Source organism: Macaca nemestrina, chromosome 1, assembly GCF_043159975.1.
Source record: "Macaca nemestrina isolate mMacNem1 chromosome 1, mMacNem.hap1, whole genome shotgun sequence".
In the NCBI taxonomy this organism is placed as follows: Eukaryota; Metazoa; Chordata; class Mammalia; order Primates; family Cercopithecidae; genus Macaca; species Macaca nemestrina.
Genome location: NC_092125.1, coordinates 133,908,186 through 133,921,458, shown reverse-complemented (window position 1 = coordinate 133,921,458; position 13,273 = coordinate 133,908,186). Strand labels below are relative to the sequence as shown.

At 35.4% G+C, this 13,273-nt stretch overlaps 1 protein-coding gene across 1 annotated transcript in view; it reads left to right on the top strand.

Moving 5' to 3' along the window:
- Positions 1 to 9,323, top strand: part of LOC105485452 (phospholipid phosphatase related 4) — a 45,195-nt gene extending 35,872 nt beyond the window's left edge. Inside the window, exons 5-7 of the mRNA XM_011747815.3 lie at positions 1,094 to 1,151; positions 1,933 to 2,106; positions 5,428 to 9,323. Of these exons, the coding sequence (XP_011746117.1) occupies positions 1,094 to 1,151; positions 1,933 to 2,106; positions 5,428 to 6,753 (1,558 nt within the window). The 3' untranslated portion in view covers positions 6,754 to 9,323. The remainder of the gene's footprint in view (positions 1 to 1,093; positions 1,152 to 1,932; positions 2,107 to 5,427) is intronic.
- The last annotated feature ends 3,950 nt before the right edge of the window (positions 9,324 to 13,273 follow it).

Here is a 13,273-nt window from a genome sequence, read left to right as displayed (position 1 = left end):
GAATATAAAGGAAACTCAAGAAATTACCAACGCATAAATTTTTAATAAATAAAGCAAAAATAAACTTATATGACAAGAGATAGTAGTTTAGAGGCTCAAAAGAAATAAATTGCAGAGGGATAAGGGCCAATTAATTATTGTAAGAATTGAATTTTCCATTCAATAAGTTCCCAAATATTCACTAAGGAGTCAAAAATAAGTTAATAGGTACAACTGAATAATTAAAGCCTGATGTTATGTGATTATACACATTAAGGTTCTCATGTATCATTCAATAATTTTGGACCTACAGCCAAGACCTATGTCCTCTATTTTTTTCTCAGTCCTATTATATTAACTTATCTCTATTGAATAGGGATCTTCTTTATCATGGTACCAAATAATTAGGAAGGCAATAATTTAAGTGAATTTTATTTTTTCTAATTTTTTAATTCATTGAAACAAGTCTCTATTCTTCTTTCGCCTGCCCTTTTCAGTGTCTCTTCACCATCCTTGCCTGCTCTTTAAACTGTTTAAACAACATGATTTATGATTCTTGAGATGAAATTACTGTAAAGTGTACTACATTTTGTTAATTTTGTAGAGAAACGTTTTGTTAAAATTAGACTTTTCTTATGCTTTCTAGAGTATTAATAATATACATTTAGATCCAATGCCATGAGAAAATAACTTCATTTTTAAAAAATTCTATGTAAATAAAACAATGTATTTAGGAGCATAGAAAAAATTTACAGCTAGGTTTTGTGAGCTGTTACTTTGAACTGGTATAACTCTTACACCAAAGAACAATGATGTTTTCCAATCCATTTCTACTTTCAACCATCGTTCTAGTGATGTAATGAAGCGGCCCCTTGCCAAGCTAGCAGTTCTTTATACTGGAAAGTACATCACTATTATTTGTTAATATTAATGGTGACTAGCAGTATTTACTTTATCACTAAGGTCTTTCACCAGAAAGCTGAACAGAAAGCAAAATTATTGCTTATTGTCTTGTGATTTTAAGTTGAACGTTCTAACCACTCAGTGTCTTTGAGATTATTGCTAACAGTGTATCTGAACTACAAGGCATAATTTGACTATCTTCTTTTGGCAGAAAGTCCTTCCCTTCTCAACATGCAACCCTTGCTGCCTTTGCAGCTGTGTATGTTTCGGTAAGTAACTGGTTCTTTTTGTTGAGTTGTGTTCTGCAGAAAATCTGAGCAATGAATGTTGTCTCCAGGTGACTAATTAGATGATATACCCATGTAATAACAGAATGGTAAATTTAGTACTGCAGCCTTAAAATACAATGGCATCCAAAGCAGAAATCAAACGCTACTATAAAAAATAGTACAGTAAAGGAATTTTTCTACACAGTTATAATAATATTTATTTATTCTGGTATCCCTTTAATATTATACTTCATGGAAGGATATTGTGAATTATAGGAATGTTACAAAACTTGAAAGAATCACAATAAGTACCCACAAAGACATACAACGTGCACACACATACACACACACAAACACATGCACACACATATGCTACTTTAGTATTTCTGTAACAATAAGTTTTAGGTCAGTGTAAATTTGGAAATGTTGCACAATGAATAGTCATTTTATCTAATTTATACAATAGTCCGTGAAGTCTTTCCTGAGAAAAATGAACGAAATTATATGACAAGTAACATGGAGACTAAACAGTTAAATGGCTAACTCTACTGGTTTGGTATTTTTCCAACCTTCATATAATTAAATGAGAGATCTGTTATTTATTTGGTAAATTTCATCATGCATATCTCTTCTTGGCAGGTACAGAACATAGCCATAGGAAGGGGGAATGAAACAGTAAAACTGAAGTCAGTTGTATCAGACTTTTAACTTTTTATTTGATTATAATTTACTAATAAAATGGCCTTTCTAACATACTTAACCCACTTCTTCCATTTTTAAGATGTACTTCAATTCCACATTAACGGATTCCTCTAAGCTTCTGAAACCTCTCTTGGTCTTCACATTTATCATCTGTGGAATAATCTGCGGGCTAACACGGATAACTCAGTATAAGAACCATCCAGTTGATGTCTATTGTGGCTTTTTAATAGGAGGAGGAATTGCACTGTACTTGGTAAATAATTTACTATTATCTTATAAACCAAAGTTTAAAATGGAAAACATGCAGAGAATATTTTGCACTATAATAACTTCCTTGCAATATATTTTAAATTTACAAGGAAATGGCCACATCTCCATTCTATGCCAAAACACATATCCCACTTTCAACAAAATCATTTATTGAACTCTTACTATGAGCCAAAAATTGTAATTTTAAAAAGATTTTTGAATTTTGTCTTTATGCCCACCAAACAGGAGGTGGGCAGGGACTTCTATTGATAGTACAATTATAATGTTACAGATGAGGAAAGTGATTATTGCCAAAAGTAAGGTTAGTGGAAACAAAAATTTAGTTAAAGGTTATATAACTTTCCCAACACCACAAATTTAGCACCTGAATGTTACTGTGATACAATTAGTATTGACTTCTTTAACACTACTCTTTTTTCAAGAGTGGTCTTCCTCTAAGGGAAATATCCTCAGCATAAGGAAAGTGAGATTGTCCATTTCATTTTGTCATGCATGCATGCATTCATGCATTTTACATTTATTCAATATCTAATCTGTGCCAGGGATTGTATTGAACATGAAAACACTGAGAAATAAGATGTATTCTTTAGAAGTTTACAATGTAAAGAATAACATAAATATAAATGGTTACAACATGTTCAATGATATAACAGGGTATGAACAAAGTATTTTGGGAATAGCAAACTGCCTAAGGACGTTAGAAAACACGTCACAAAAGTGATGTGTGTGTGTGTTGCTGTTGTTGTTGTTGTTTTTAATGAGAGTTCCATGGGGTAAAGAGAGGAGGGAGGGCATTCAAGAAGAAGAAACTACATATGCAAAGAGACAGGCATCTGAAAAAGCAAGTGGAAGTGGAAGGTGGCGGAACAGGAGGAAGGAGACATAATGGTCAGGTTTCCAGCATTGAACACTGGATCAATGATGACTTCATTAGCAGACCAGGTAAATGACAGATGAAGCAGATTTGTAGGGGTAAAGGGAGTTGAGAGGATCAATTGAATCAATAACCAGTTGAGTAGTTGCTTCTGGAGTTCAAAAAAGCAATTAGTACTGGAGAAGGATATTATTTAATGGAAGTACCATTGTAGTTACTACGGGTATATAAAATTGCCAGGTCATAAAAATAAAAGGGAGCCAGGGAATACCAATAAACAAGTTACAAGCAGAAGAAAAGGCAATAATGAAAGAAACTGAGAAGAGCTGACAGAAATAAAAATAAATTATCTGTAGCTACAGTTCTCAATCACGTGGTCTTAGTGCCCTTGGAAAGGTATTACAAGAAAATGATTACCGAAATACAGGTAAAGGACTGAAGTGTGCTATAATTTTATACGTTTTTTTTTTTATTTTCATAAACCAGCATAGTCAAGATTGTCACTTTAAAAGTTATTTTTACTCACATGCATTCTTCAGTGCAGGAGAAAGGGATCAAATTAAAGTTAGTGTGCCAGAAATTGTGCATAAGCCTGGATTACCTATAGGAGTGTTGGCAATGTGCATTGCAGAAGAAATAAAGAAGATTGGAAATGCCACTCTCTAGTTTATGTATCGCTTTTTGCATGTGTGTCATTTCATGATGTCCTGGAATTAGTGTGGGATTTATAGCCCAAAGGATTTGATTATGAATCCAGATTTTCCTCCACTTAGCCAAGTCACACAGCTTCTCAGAAGCCTGTTTCTTAACCTACAAAATAAAGATACTAACTCTCTGTCCCATGTCATAACAAGAATTAAACAACTACAGTTATGTATCGCATAATGATATTTTGGTCAACCATGGACCACATATATAATACCACGATGATCCCATAAGATTGAAGTACTGAATTTTTTCTATATGTTTTCTATATTTAGATATGCAAGTGCTTACCATTGTGTTACAATTCCCTAGAGTATTCAGTATAGTAACATGCTGTAGGATTTTGCAGCCTAGGAGCAATAGGCTATACCATAGACCCTAGGTGTGTGGTAAGCTATACCATCTAGATTTGTGTAGGTGAACTTTATGATGTTCACACAATGACAAAATCACCTGTCAATGCATTTCTTACAATGTATCCCTGTCATTAAGCGACACATGGCTGTACTTGTACGGAGAGCTTATAGTTTAGTGGAGGATTTTCCCCAACTTACAAATTTAAGTACAATTATTAATAGAATTCATGTAGGGATTGCTCATTCGGGTGAGAGCATAGAAAGATACTTAGAAGAAGGAATTAAACTACTCGAAGAGGCAGGAGCTTGACTTTATTCCATTTCTGTCTGCACTCTTGCCCTAAAATTGGAAAATTTTCAGTTCTAAGCCAACGTTTTGTTCATTGTTAAGCATTCTATAAAATGTTAAATCAATTTTTTTTGTTTTGACTTGAAAAATAGACAGTGGTTACCTCCTTTTGAAATTAGCATGCAAATAGGTGTCTGCTGCTTGATTTTATCTCTAAACCAAGTATCTCAAAAACTGAAAGTCCAGCAGGGATTAGATCTTCTATGTGCCAAAAGGGTAATGATTTTGAGGCTGAACTTTAGGCTTTTTCCAAATTTTGCTTCCCAAATCTAAAAAATAAAAAAATAAATTAAAAAAAAAAAAGATACACTGTGTATGAAGAAAAAATTAAATAAAATCTGGCTCAAATTTAGTGCAATGGTACTAAATTGATCAAAGAGTATTTCCCAACTTATGACCAAGTTTAAATCAGGAAAGAATCTAGGTACCCTAGTCTGGTGATGGTTTTTGCCCTCTCTTCCAAGAGCACCCTGTACAATGACGAACACACAAGGCTGTACTCAGTGTGGGTAGCAATAATACATGTCTCTGACCTTATTTCAAAACCAGATATCATGTTTTATGAATGATATATTGTTCTATATTTTGTACACCTCTTCTACTTTCCATCATATGATTGAAAATGGAAGGTAAAATAAATCATTTAAGCCATTTGAGATGTCACTCAACAAGAAGTTCCTAAATCTGGAGAAATGAATTGCTTTGAAAAGCAGGAAAAAAAGTCCTTATTTCTCTCTTGTCTGCTTTTTCTTCTGAAAAAATACACAAGATAAGATTGACAAAAACATCCAATAGGATGGAGAAAAGAATGGGGTTCACATTGCTGAGCAATTCATGCAGTGATTTATGATATAACTAACTATTTCCCTGCAAAAATACAGTTTTCATGTTTCATTATTTGTATTAGTCAATGGTGTGTAAGAAGCGTATACCTATGTATGTACTTCAGTGGGTATTCTAAGGAAATCCTCGTGACAGTCTTCTAGTGCATGATATTTATTGCTTTTTCTCAAACACTAGGGCTTATATGCTGTGGGGAATTTCCTGCCCAGTGATGAGAGTATGTTTCAGCACAGAGACGCCCTCAGGTCTCTGACAGACCTCAATCAAGATCCCAACCGAGTTTTATCTGCTAAAAATGGTAGTAGCAGTGATGGAATTGCTCATACGGAAGGCATCCTCAACCGAAACCACAGAGATGCCAGCTCGTTGACAAACCTCAAAAGAGCAAATGCTGATGTGGAAATCATTACTCCACGGAGCCCCATGGGGAAAGAGAACATGGTTACCTTCAGCAATACCTTGCCGCGAGCCAATACCCCATCTGTAGAAGACCCTGTCAGAAGAAATGCGAGCATTCACGCCTCTATGGATTCCGCTCGATCAAAGCAGCTCCTCACCCAGTGGAAGAATAAGAATGAAAGTCGAAAGTTGTCCTTGCAAGTTATAGAGCCTGAGCCTGGACAGTCACCACCCAGATCCATAGAAATGAGGTCAAGCTCAGAGCCTTCGAGGGTAGGGGTGAATGGAGACCACCACGGTCCTGGCAACCAGTACCTCAAGATCCAGCCTGGCGCTGTCCCCGGATGTAACAACAGCATGCCTGGAGGGCCAAGAGTGTCCATTCAGTCCCGTCCTGGGTCCTCACAATTGGTGCACATCCCTGAGGAGACTCAGGAAAACATAAGCACCTCCCCCAAAAGCAGCTCTGCTCGGGCCAAGTGGTTAAAAGCTGCTGAGAAGACTGTGGCCTGTAACAGAAGCAACAGCCAGCCCCGAATCATGCAAGTCATAGCCATGTCCAAGCAGCAGGGTGTCCTCCAAAGCAGCCCCAAGAACACGGAAGGCAGCACGGTCTCCTGCACTGGCTCCATCCGCTATAAAACCTTGACAGACCATGAGCCCAGTGGGATAGTGAGGGTTGAGGCTCACCCAGAGAACAACAGGCCCATCATACAGATCCCGTCCACTGAAGGTGAAGGCAGTGGCTCCTGGAAGTGGAAAGCCCCTGAAAAAGGCAGCCTTCGCCAAACTTACGAGCTCAACGATCTCAACAGAGACTCAGAAAGCTGTGAGTCTCTGAAAGACAGCTTTGGTTCTGGAGATCGCAAGAGAAGCAACATTGATAGCAATGAGCATCACCACCACGGAATTACCACCATCCGCGTCACCCCAGTAGAGGGCAGCGAAATTGGCTCAGAGACGCTGTCCATTTCTTCTTCCCGCGACTCCACCCTGCGGAGAAAGGGCAACATCATTCTAATCCCTGAAAGAAGCAACAGCCCTGAAAACACTAGAAATATCTTCTACAAAGGAACCTCCCCCACACGGGCTTATAAGGATTGAGTGATGTCCATTCCATCATTTGGGCTACTCCCAAAAGACCATTTGTCGATTCTACCTGTGCTCTGTTCCAGCGAATTGGGAAGTCTCACCAAGCTAGATTGTCTCCCATCAGCCCAGAACTCTGTAACTTTTCAGAACCGCTATACTCAAACTTGTAGATCTCACATCAAGGAGAGGGAAAAGCACAATGCAAGAACCTAACTAACGTGATGGTGTGAAGAGTTTTCTTAAGACGTGTCGTCAAACTTAAAAGGTTTTGCAGAAAGCAGTATCAAAAGAAAGTGGTTTTCTTCAAATGTATACTATTTTACTTCCTGAATGTGCCAACTTTGGGGATTTTTCTTTATAGTGAGCTGTGGGAACCCAGAACACACACGTTTTCCCTACAGCAGAGGCCATGCAGTATTATATATTCATTTTGCAGAATCTGCACCTACAGCTCAATACGGTTGGTGCTGATTATTATAGTACATATACCATGTAAACTCTCAAACTCTATTTAGCTGTGAAATAGTGGTGTGCAATTCCTTGTTAAAGAAATGCAACTTTATTAAGAAGATGCTGGCTGCTTTGTGTTAGAATAGGACACCCCGCAGCTTCTCTGTAGTGGCTCTGTCACAGTCAAAAAAAGAAAAGGTTTTTGTGCGTTTCTTCAAAATTCTGCTTTCTTCAACATCAAAAATTGTGTAGGAATATTTTCAGTGAAAGGGAATAACTAGTACTTTTCTGCATAGTTCTTCTGCTGCTTACTTTTTATTTAAGTATAGGTACTGCTAATGAATCTGTTTTCTTAGTGAGTAAATTTGCATAATTTTATAAATATATTATTTTAGAGAATTTTTTGAAATTGTTGTGATCATATTTTGCTTTCTATGGCTTCTCCTTAACTTAATTTTTTGATGTTATAGATACATTCTCCTACTTTAAAAGCAAAAATAACAATTGACATTCCTTGAGCAAAATATACTGCTGTGAATTTGCAAACAAGAAATCTGAGCCAAAACTTGACATTGTGGGTTACATTGCCAGAAATGTTGGTCAAGTTTGCCCTTAGATGTCTACAACTAGCTGGCATAGGTTGCCATCTTAACAAGTAATCTAAAAGTCCCATTTGGTTCTACATTATTAACTTTTTTTTTCTATATCCTGCTGACCAGTAAATTAGAGCCACACTGGTTAAGTTCAACCCTTGTCTCTAAAACATTTTTGTTAATTGGACACCAAGAGGAAGAATCTGAAAAAAAAAATGCATATTGGTAAGTCAAAGTAGCTCACGGTATAAATTAAGAGTGACTTCAAAATATCTGAATACGCACAGTTTTAGTTTAATATGCAAACAACCATTTTTGCTACCTTTCCTGAATCAAGCCTTGAGCCTAAATCAAAGGAAACCAATACCATTGATAATAAGAAGATAAAAACAAAATATTTTGGAGTGTTTTCCAACTTAAAGTATGAAGACATATTCAGTTCTTGGAACTTAGTATTAAACCTTTTTAACACCATTTCATAAGAATTCTGATATATACTTGATGATTGCCAAGGGGATGAGAGGAAACCACAGAGATGGTTGATCTAATCTTAGCTCACTTTCCAATAATAGAAGGAGTTGTTTACAGATGAATAGTATCACATCATTATCAATTTCTACATGAAAAGGGCAGAGCTTTCTAGAAAAACCAACCTTCTAAGGCATTAGGAATTTAGCTGAAACCAGCAGAATTGAAAACTCTGGCAATAAAACATGGACTTGACCATATCCCTTCTGGCAATTTCCTTCTCAGAGAGGGGAGTGGGAATAAAATGTTGCCTTCCTCACTTCTCACCACCACCACCATCATGATGCTTCTACTGGCTTTTGCCAGTTTGTAGAGGGAAAGGTGGGTTGGTTTTCGTGCTCCGAAGAACAAAAACAAACAAACAAAAACCCCTGCTACAGCATTTCAGGTGCAGTATGATATTTCCTAATCTTTCCTATTTCTTAACAAAAGATTTTAAAGTACTTCTCTAGTCATTGAAGTTTTTTTTTTCTTTACATAAATATTGATATATTCTTTTTCTACTCAAAGTGCCAAAGGCTACAGTTTTTAATGACTTAACAAATTGTACCACATTGTTAAGGACATGTAATGACAGACACTAGAACTCAGACCTCTGCATGTATATTTGATAACATGTCTTTTGTAAAAAAAAAATTACAAAAAAATTTGTTTACATTCCACTGGTACCTTAATTTAAAATAAATCAGACTAACAGGTGGTATCTCTTCTTAGTGTTCTATTTATCTTATTTGCTAATGGGAGCACTTCTTCCTTTGTTAGGCTGTGCTTTACTGATAAAACCAAGTATTGAATAAAGAGAGTTAATTATCTTTTTAAAGTAAATAAAATTATGAAAATATATATAGTATATATAAAGTATTGTGTTTAATAAAATGTTATGCAATGTTTTCCAAACTGATAAAGTTTGTAAAGTGCTATAAATGTATTTTGTTAAGTACAGATAAAAGCTATTGTGTGAGTATATTGTGCTAAAATCATAGAAATAAAGATTAGATTTCTTCATCAAAATTGGAATATTTTTGTTTTTACTTCAGAGTCTGAATAGATGATAGCTTGGCTTATAAGAAAATAACTGAGGAAATAAGAATAAATCAGAATTGATTAAATTCATAATCAATGAATTTAATACATAAACATAAACGTAATACATCATCAATATTTAGGAATGGGTTACAACTAAGAAAGAAAAGTTTCTCAATCTATGACGTTTTCTTATTATTTAGAATTTTATTTTATGCTTATTGAAGGAGGTTTTTTATACTTTAAACACATTTTTGCATATCAATGTTACAGTGTATAAAAAAGAAAATATGAAGGACTTGACTAAGAATAGTTGATGTACTTATTTTCCCAAACAGTAGCGCCCTTTATGCCATCATGGCCATTGGTGCTGCAGCTTTTCTTAAAAGAATGCTTCACCATAAACTCCACGATATTCTTCCGAGCCATTAAGACTCATTATATGAATTTTACTGCTGATGATTTGTACATCTAACTAGAAGGTATTAGCACAAGTTTTTAGACCATAACCAGAACTTAGGATTTACTCAAATGGTCCTAAGGAGTTTGTTGAGTGATATGTGAAGTTACAAATGTCCAGTAATGCCACCAAGTTCATGTAGCTGTCCAATTGCAACCAAGCTCATACATACCAGGCAACAACATCACAATCGCTACCTGGCCAACAGCCAATGTAAGATACTGTTGATTGTAGGAAACATCCTGGTTTTAGAGAAGTTAACATGTGAAAAAAAAAATGTGTATCTTATATAATGGGTGAAATACAGTTTCTCTAGGTCTTTAAATTAAACTTCTCTAGGTCTTGATTTTTTCATTTCTAAAATGGGGACATTCAGCCATATTTCCCTTTCTAAAGGATGTCCTAAAGTTCTCAATTTCTATGGATTATCATTATGTATTTTATCCAATGAGCAAAAACTGGTAAGAAAATAGGAAATAACTTAATGATCTAAAATAAGTAACTATTTAGTATTGCCATCTTTGACTACAAGGTTAATAGAAGCAAGCCAACTGGGGTTGCTGAAAGCCTACATCAACCATTTCACCACATAACATATCAAAACAGGTGGCCTGTATACATATATCCCTGGTCCTAGTACCTTTCTTATGAGGCAACAGGTGAGTAGATTCTTGGTTATTATATACTTAGGAAGCTATCATTAAGGGCCCTATTATTTCTGTCTTTTATAGGTCAAGTCTTTATGTCTATGAGTAATTTCATATTACAGGTAAAAGGGAATATAAACATGTATGCATGATTCAGAGAGTAATTTAATTAAAATAATATGAATAAAAAATAAAAATGAATTAAGATGATTTAATCTAAATTTAATCTAAACAAAAACAACAACCATGACTTGGAAAATTGGCAAAGGCCTTTTTGTGACTGGATATTTCATTTCCTCTGCTTAAATATGTTTCTGACTTTATTCTGTAAAAAGATTCTAAGATGCTCTAGGATCAGATGTTCCCATTTGAAGAAAGCATATATTTCAGTAACAGTATATAGATTGTAAGTAAGATCTATTTATAGAAGATCCCCATTGACGATGCTTTCAAGTTGAAAGAATATTTAGATGAGCCATTTGATATAGATGTGACTTTTATTTCACTGTCCAAACAATTGTTAGCCAAAGAAAGTTCCTAATTTTGTGTATTTGTGCACCACAGTTAATGACAAGTAAAACTATAACTCTGCCACCAATTCTACTTAAGAAACTTGAATGCCCTTTTCATCTCCTTTACTCCCCTACCTTAAGATTCTGTCATTGCCTATAAGAAAAATGTATCTAAATTCTAAAGTTACATTTTTAAAATGGTACAACTGACCATTAGATGAATGAGTTTAAAGAAGAGAAAATATGAAAATTGCATTTGTATAAAATCTCATTTTCTATTTATCACCTTTTATGCCTGGCTACTTCCTTATAAGAGTGAAAGAAAGGAAGTCAAGGATAAGCCTCTTTGTCGTTAAAAAGATGATATGAGGCCAGGCATGGTGGCTCACACCTGTAATCCCAGCACTTTGGGAGGCCAAGGCAGGCGGATCTCCAGAGGTCAGGAGTTCAAGACCAGCCTGGCCAATGTGGTGAAACCCCATCTCTACTAAAAATGCAAAAATTAGCTGGGCATGGTGCCAGGCACCTGTAATCCCAGCTACTCAGGAGGCTGAGGTAGAGGAATCCCTTAAACCTGGGAGGCAGAGGTTGTAGTGAGCAGAAATCATGCCACTGCACTCCAGCTTGGGCGACAGAATGTGACTCTGTCTCAAAACAACAACAACAAAAAAAAAAAAAAAAAAAAAAAAAAAGAAGAAGAAGAAAAGAAAAAAAAGATGATATAGCAGTGACATCCATCATTTATAATCCACTCGATTGACCCCAACTAGATCCAGTTTAACTTTTCCTTTCATGAATCGTGCTTTTAAGGTCAAATCTAGAATATAAAAATAATTCTCAAAACTCAACAGTAGAAAAAAAACAGAGTAAATAAAAAACAGTAAAAAAGTAAAATAAAAATGGACAAAAATATGTACAGAAGTTTCACCAAAAAAGCATGTACAGATGGCAAATAAACACATGAATAGATATTCTGCATCATTAGCCATTTGGAAAATGCCAATCACAAGCACAATGAAATATCACTAGTCATCTATGAGAATGATTAACATTAAAAACAGTAATAATATCAAATACTGGTAATAATGTGGAAAAACTGAATCGCTCATATACTGCTGGTGGGGATGTAAAAGGTACAACCACTCTGAAAAATAGATTTATAATATTTTAAAAACTAAGTATACACTTACTTAACCATACAACCCAGCAATTGTACTCTTGGGCATTTATCTGACAGAAATGAAAACTTATCTGCCCACAACAAAAATGGTACATATATATTCATAGTTTCTTTATTACTAATAGCCAAAAACTAGGAATAACTCAGGTGTCCTTCAATGGGTGAATGATTAAACAAACTATTATATAGTCATATCATGGAATATTATTCAGCAATAAAAAGAAATGAACTATTGATAACCCCACCAACTTGATTGAATCTCCAGGGAATTATATGGAATGAAAAATCAACACCAAATAGTTATGCAATGTGTTAATTATCTCATGCAATAAACAGTATAGATACAAGCAATCTGTATTTGAAGAGGTGGATTTTCATCTTTAATACACGGTTTTCAAGGTTGTTCTAATTGCCACAATTTCCAAGCATAAGTAGGATAGGAGTAGGAGGGAGGAAGTCAAGGATAAGTAGTTTTACCTTTAAGAAGATGCCATAACTGGTATCGATTATTTATGATCTACCCAACTGGCCCAAACTATTAGATTGGTGCAAAAGTAATTATTAGGTTGGTCCCATTGAAAGTAATGGCAACAACCACGATTGCTTTTTCACCAACCTAATAGATCACCTTTCTGCAAGAGAGGCTGAAGAATGTACTCTCTAGCTGGGAGGCCCTGGGCCCAGCTAAAATTGTGCATGTCTCTTTTCTAGGTAGGTAGAAGAGGATGAGAATAATTCCTGGGGACTAATGATCAGTCTCTGTCATACCAGCTTCAAAACACTTCACAATCTAACCTACAAATTCATATAGTCTACTACTTCTCCAGGAAAACCTGTTTGATAGATATGTAGATAGATGGTAGATAGATAGATATATACAGAGTTTATTTTTAGCTCCCTTTCTGAAAAGTCTTCACTCCTCCTTTTAAAAATCCCCTTTGGTCTTCAAACTTAAATCTCAATCTTCGTCTATACAATTTTAGAGCTGGAAGGAAACTGAAGGGATTTACTCAGTCATGCAACTGGTAGGTGTCAGGGAGGCACTGAGAACAAGGAACAGCTGTGTTCTGTTAACTTTTTCATTCCTCAAGATTAGCACATCATCCCACCACACAGGTTGGACATTGATTAAACATTTT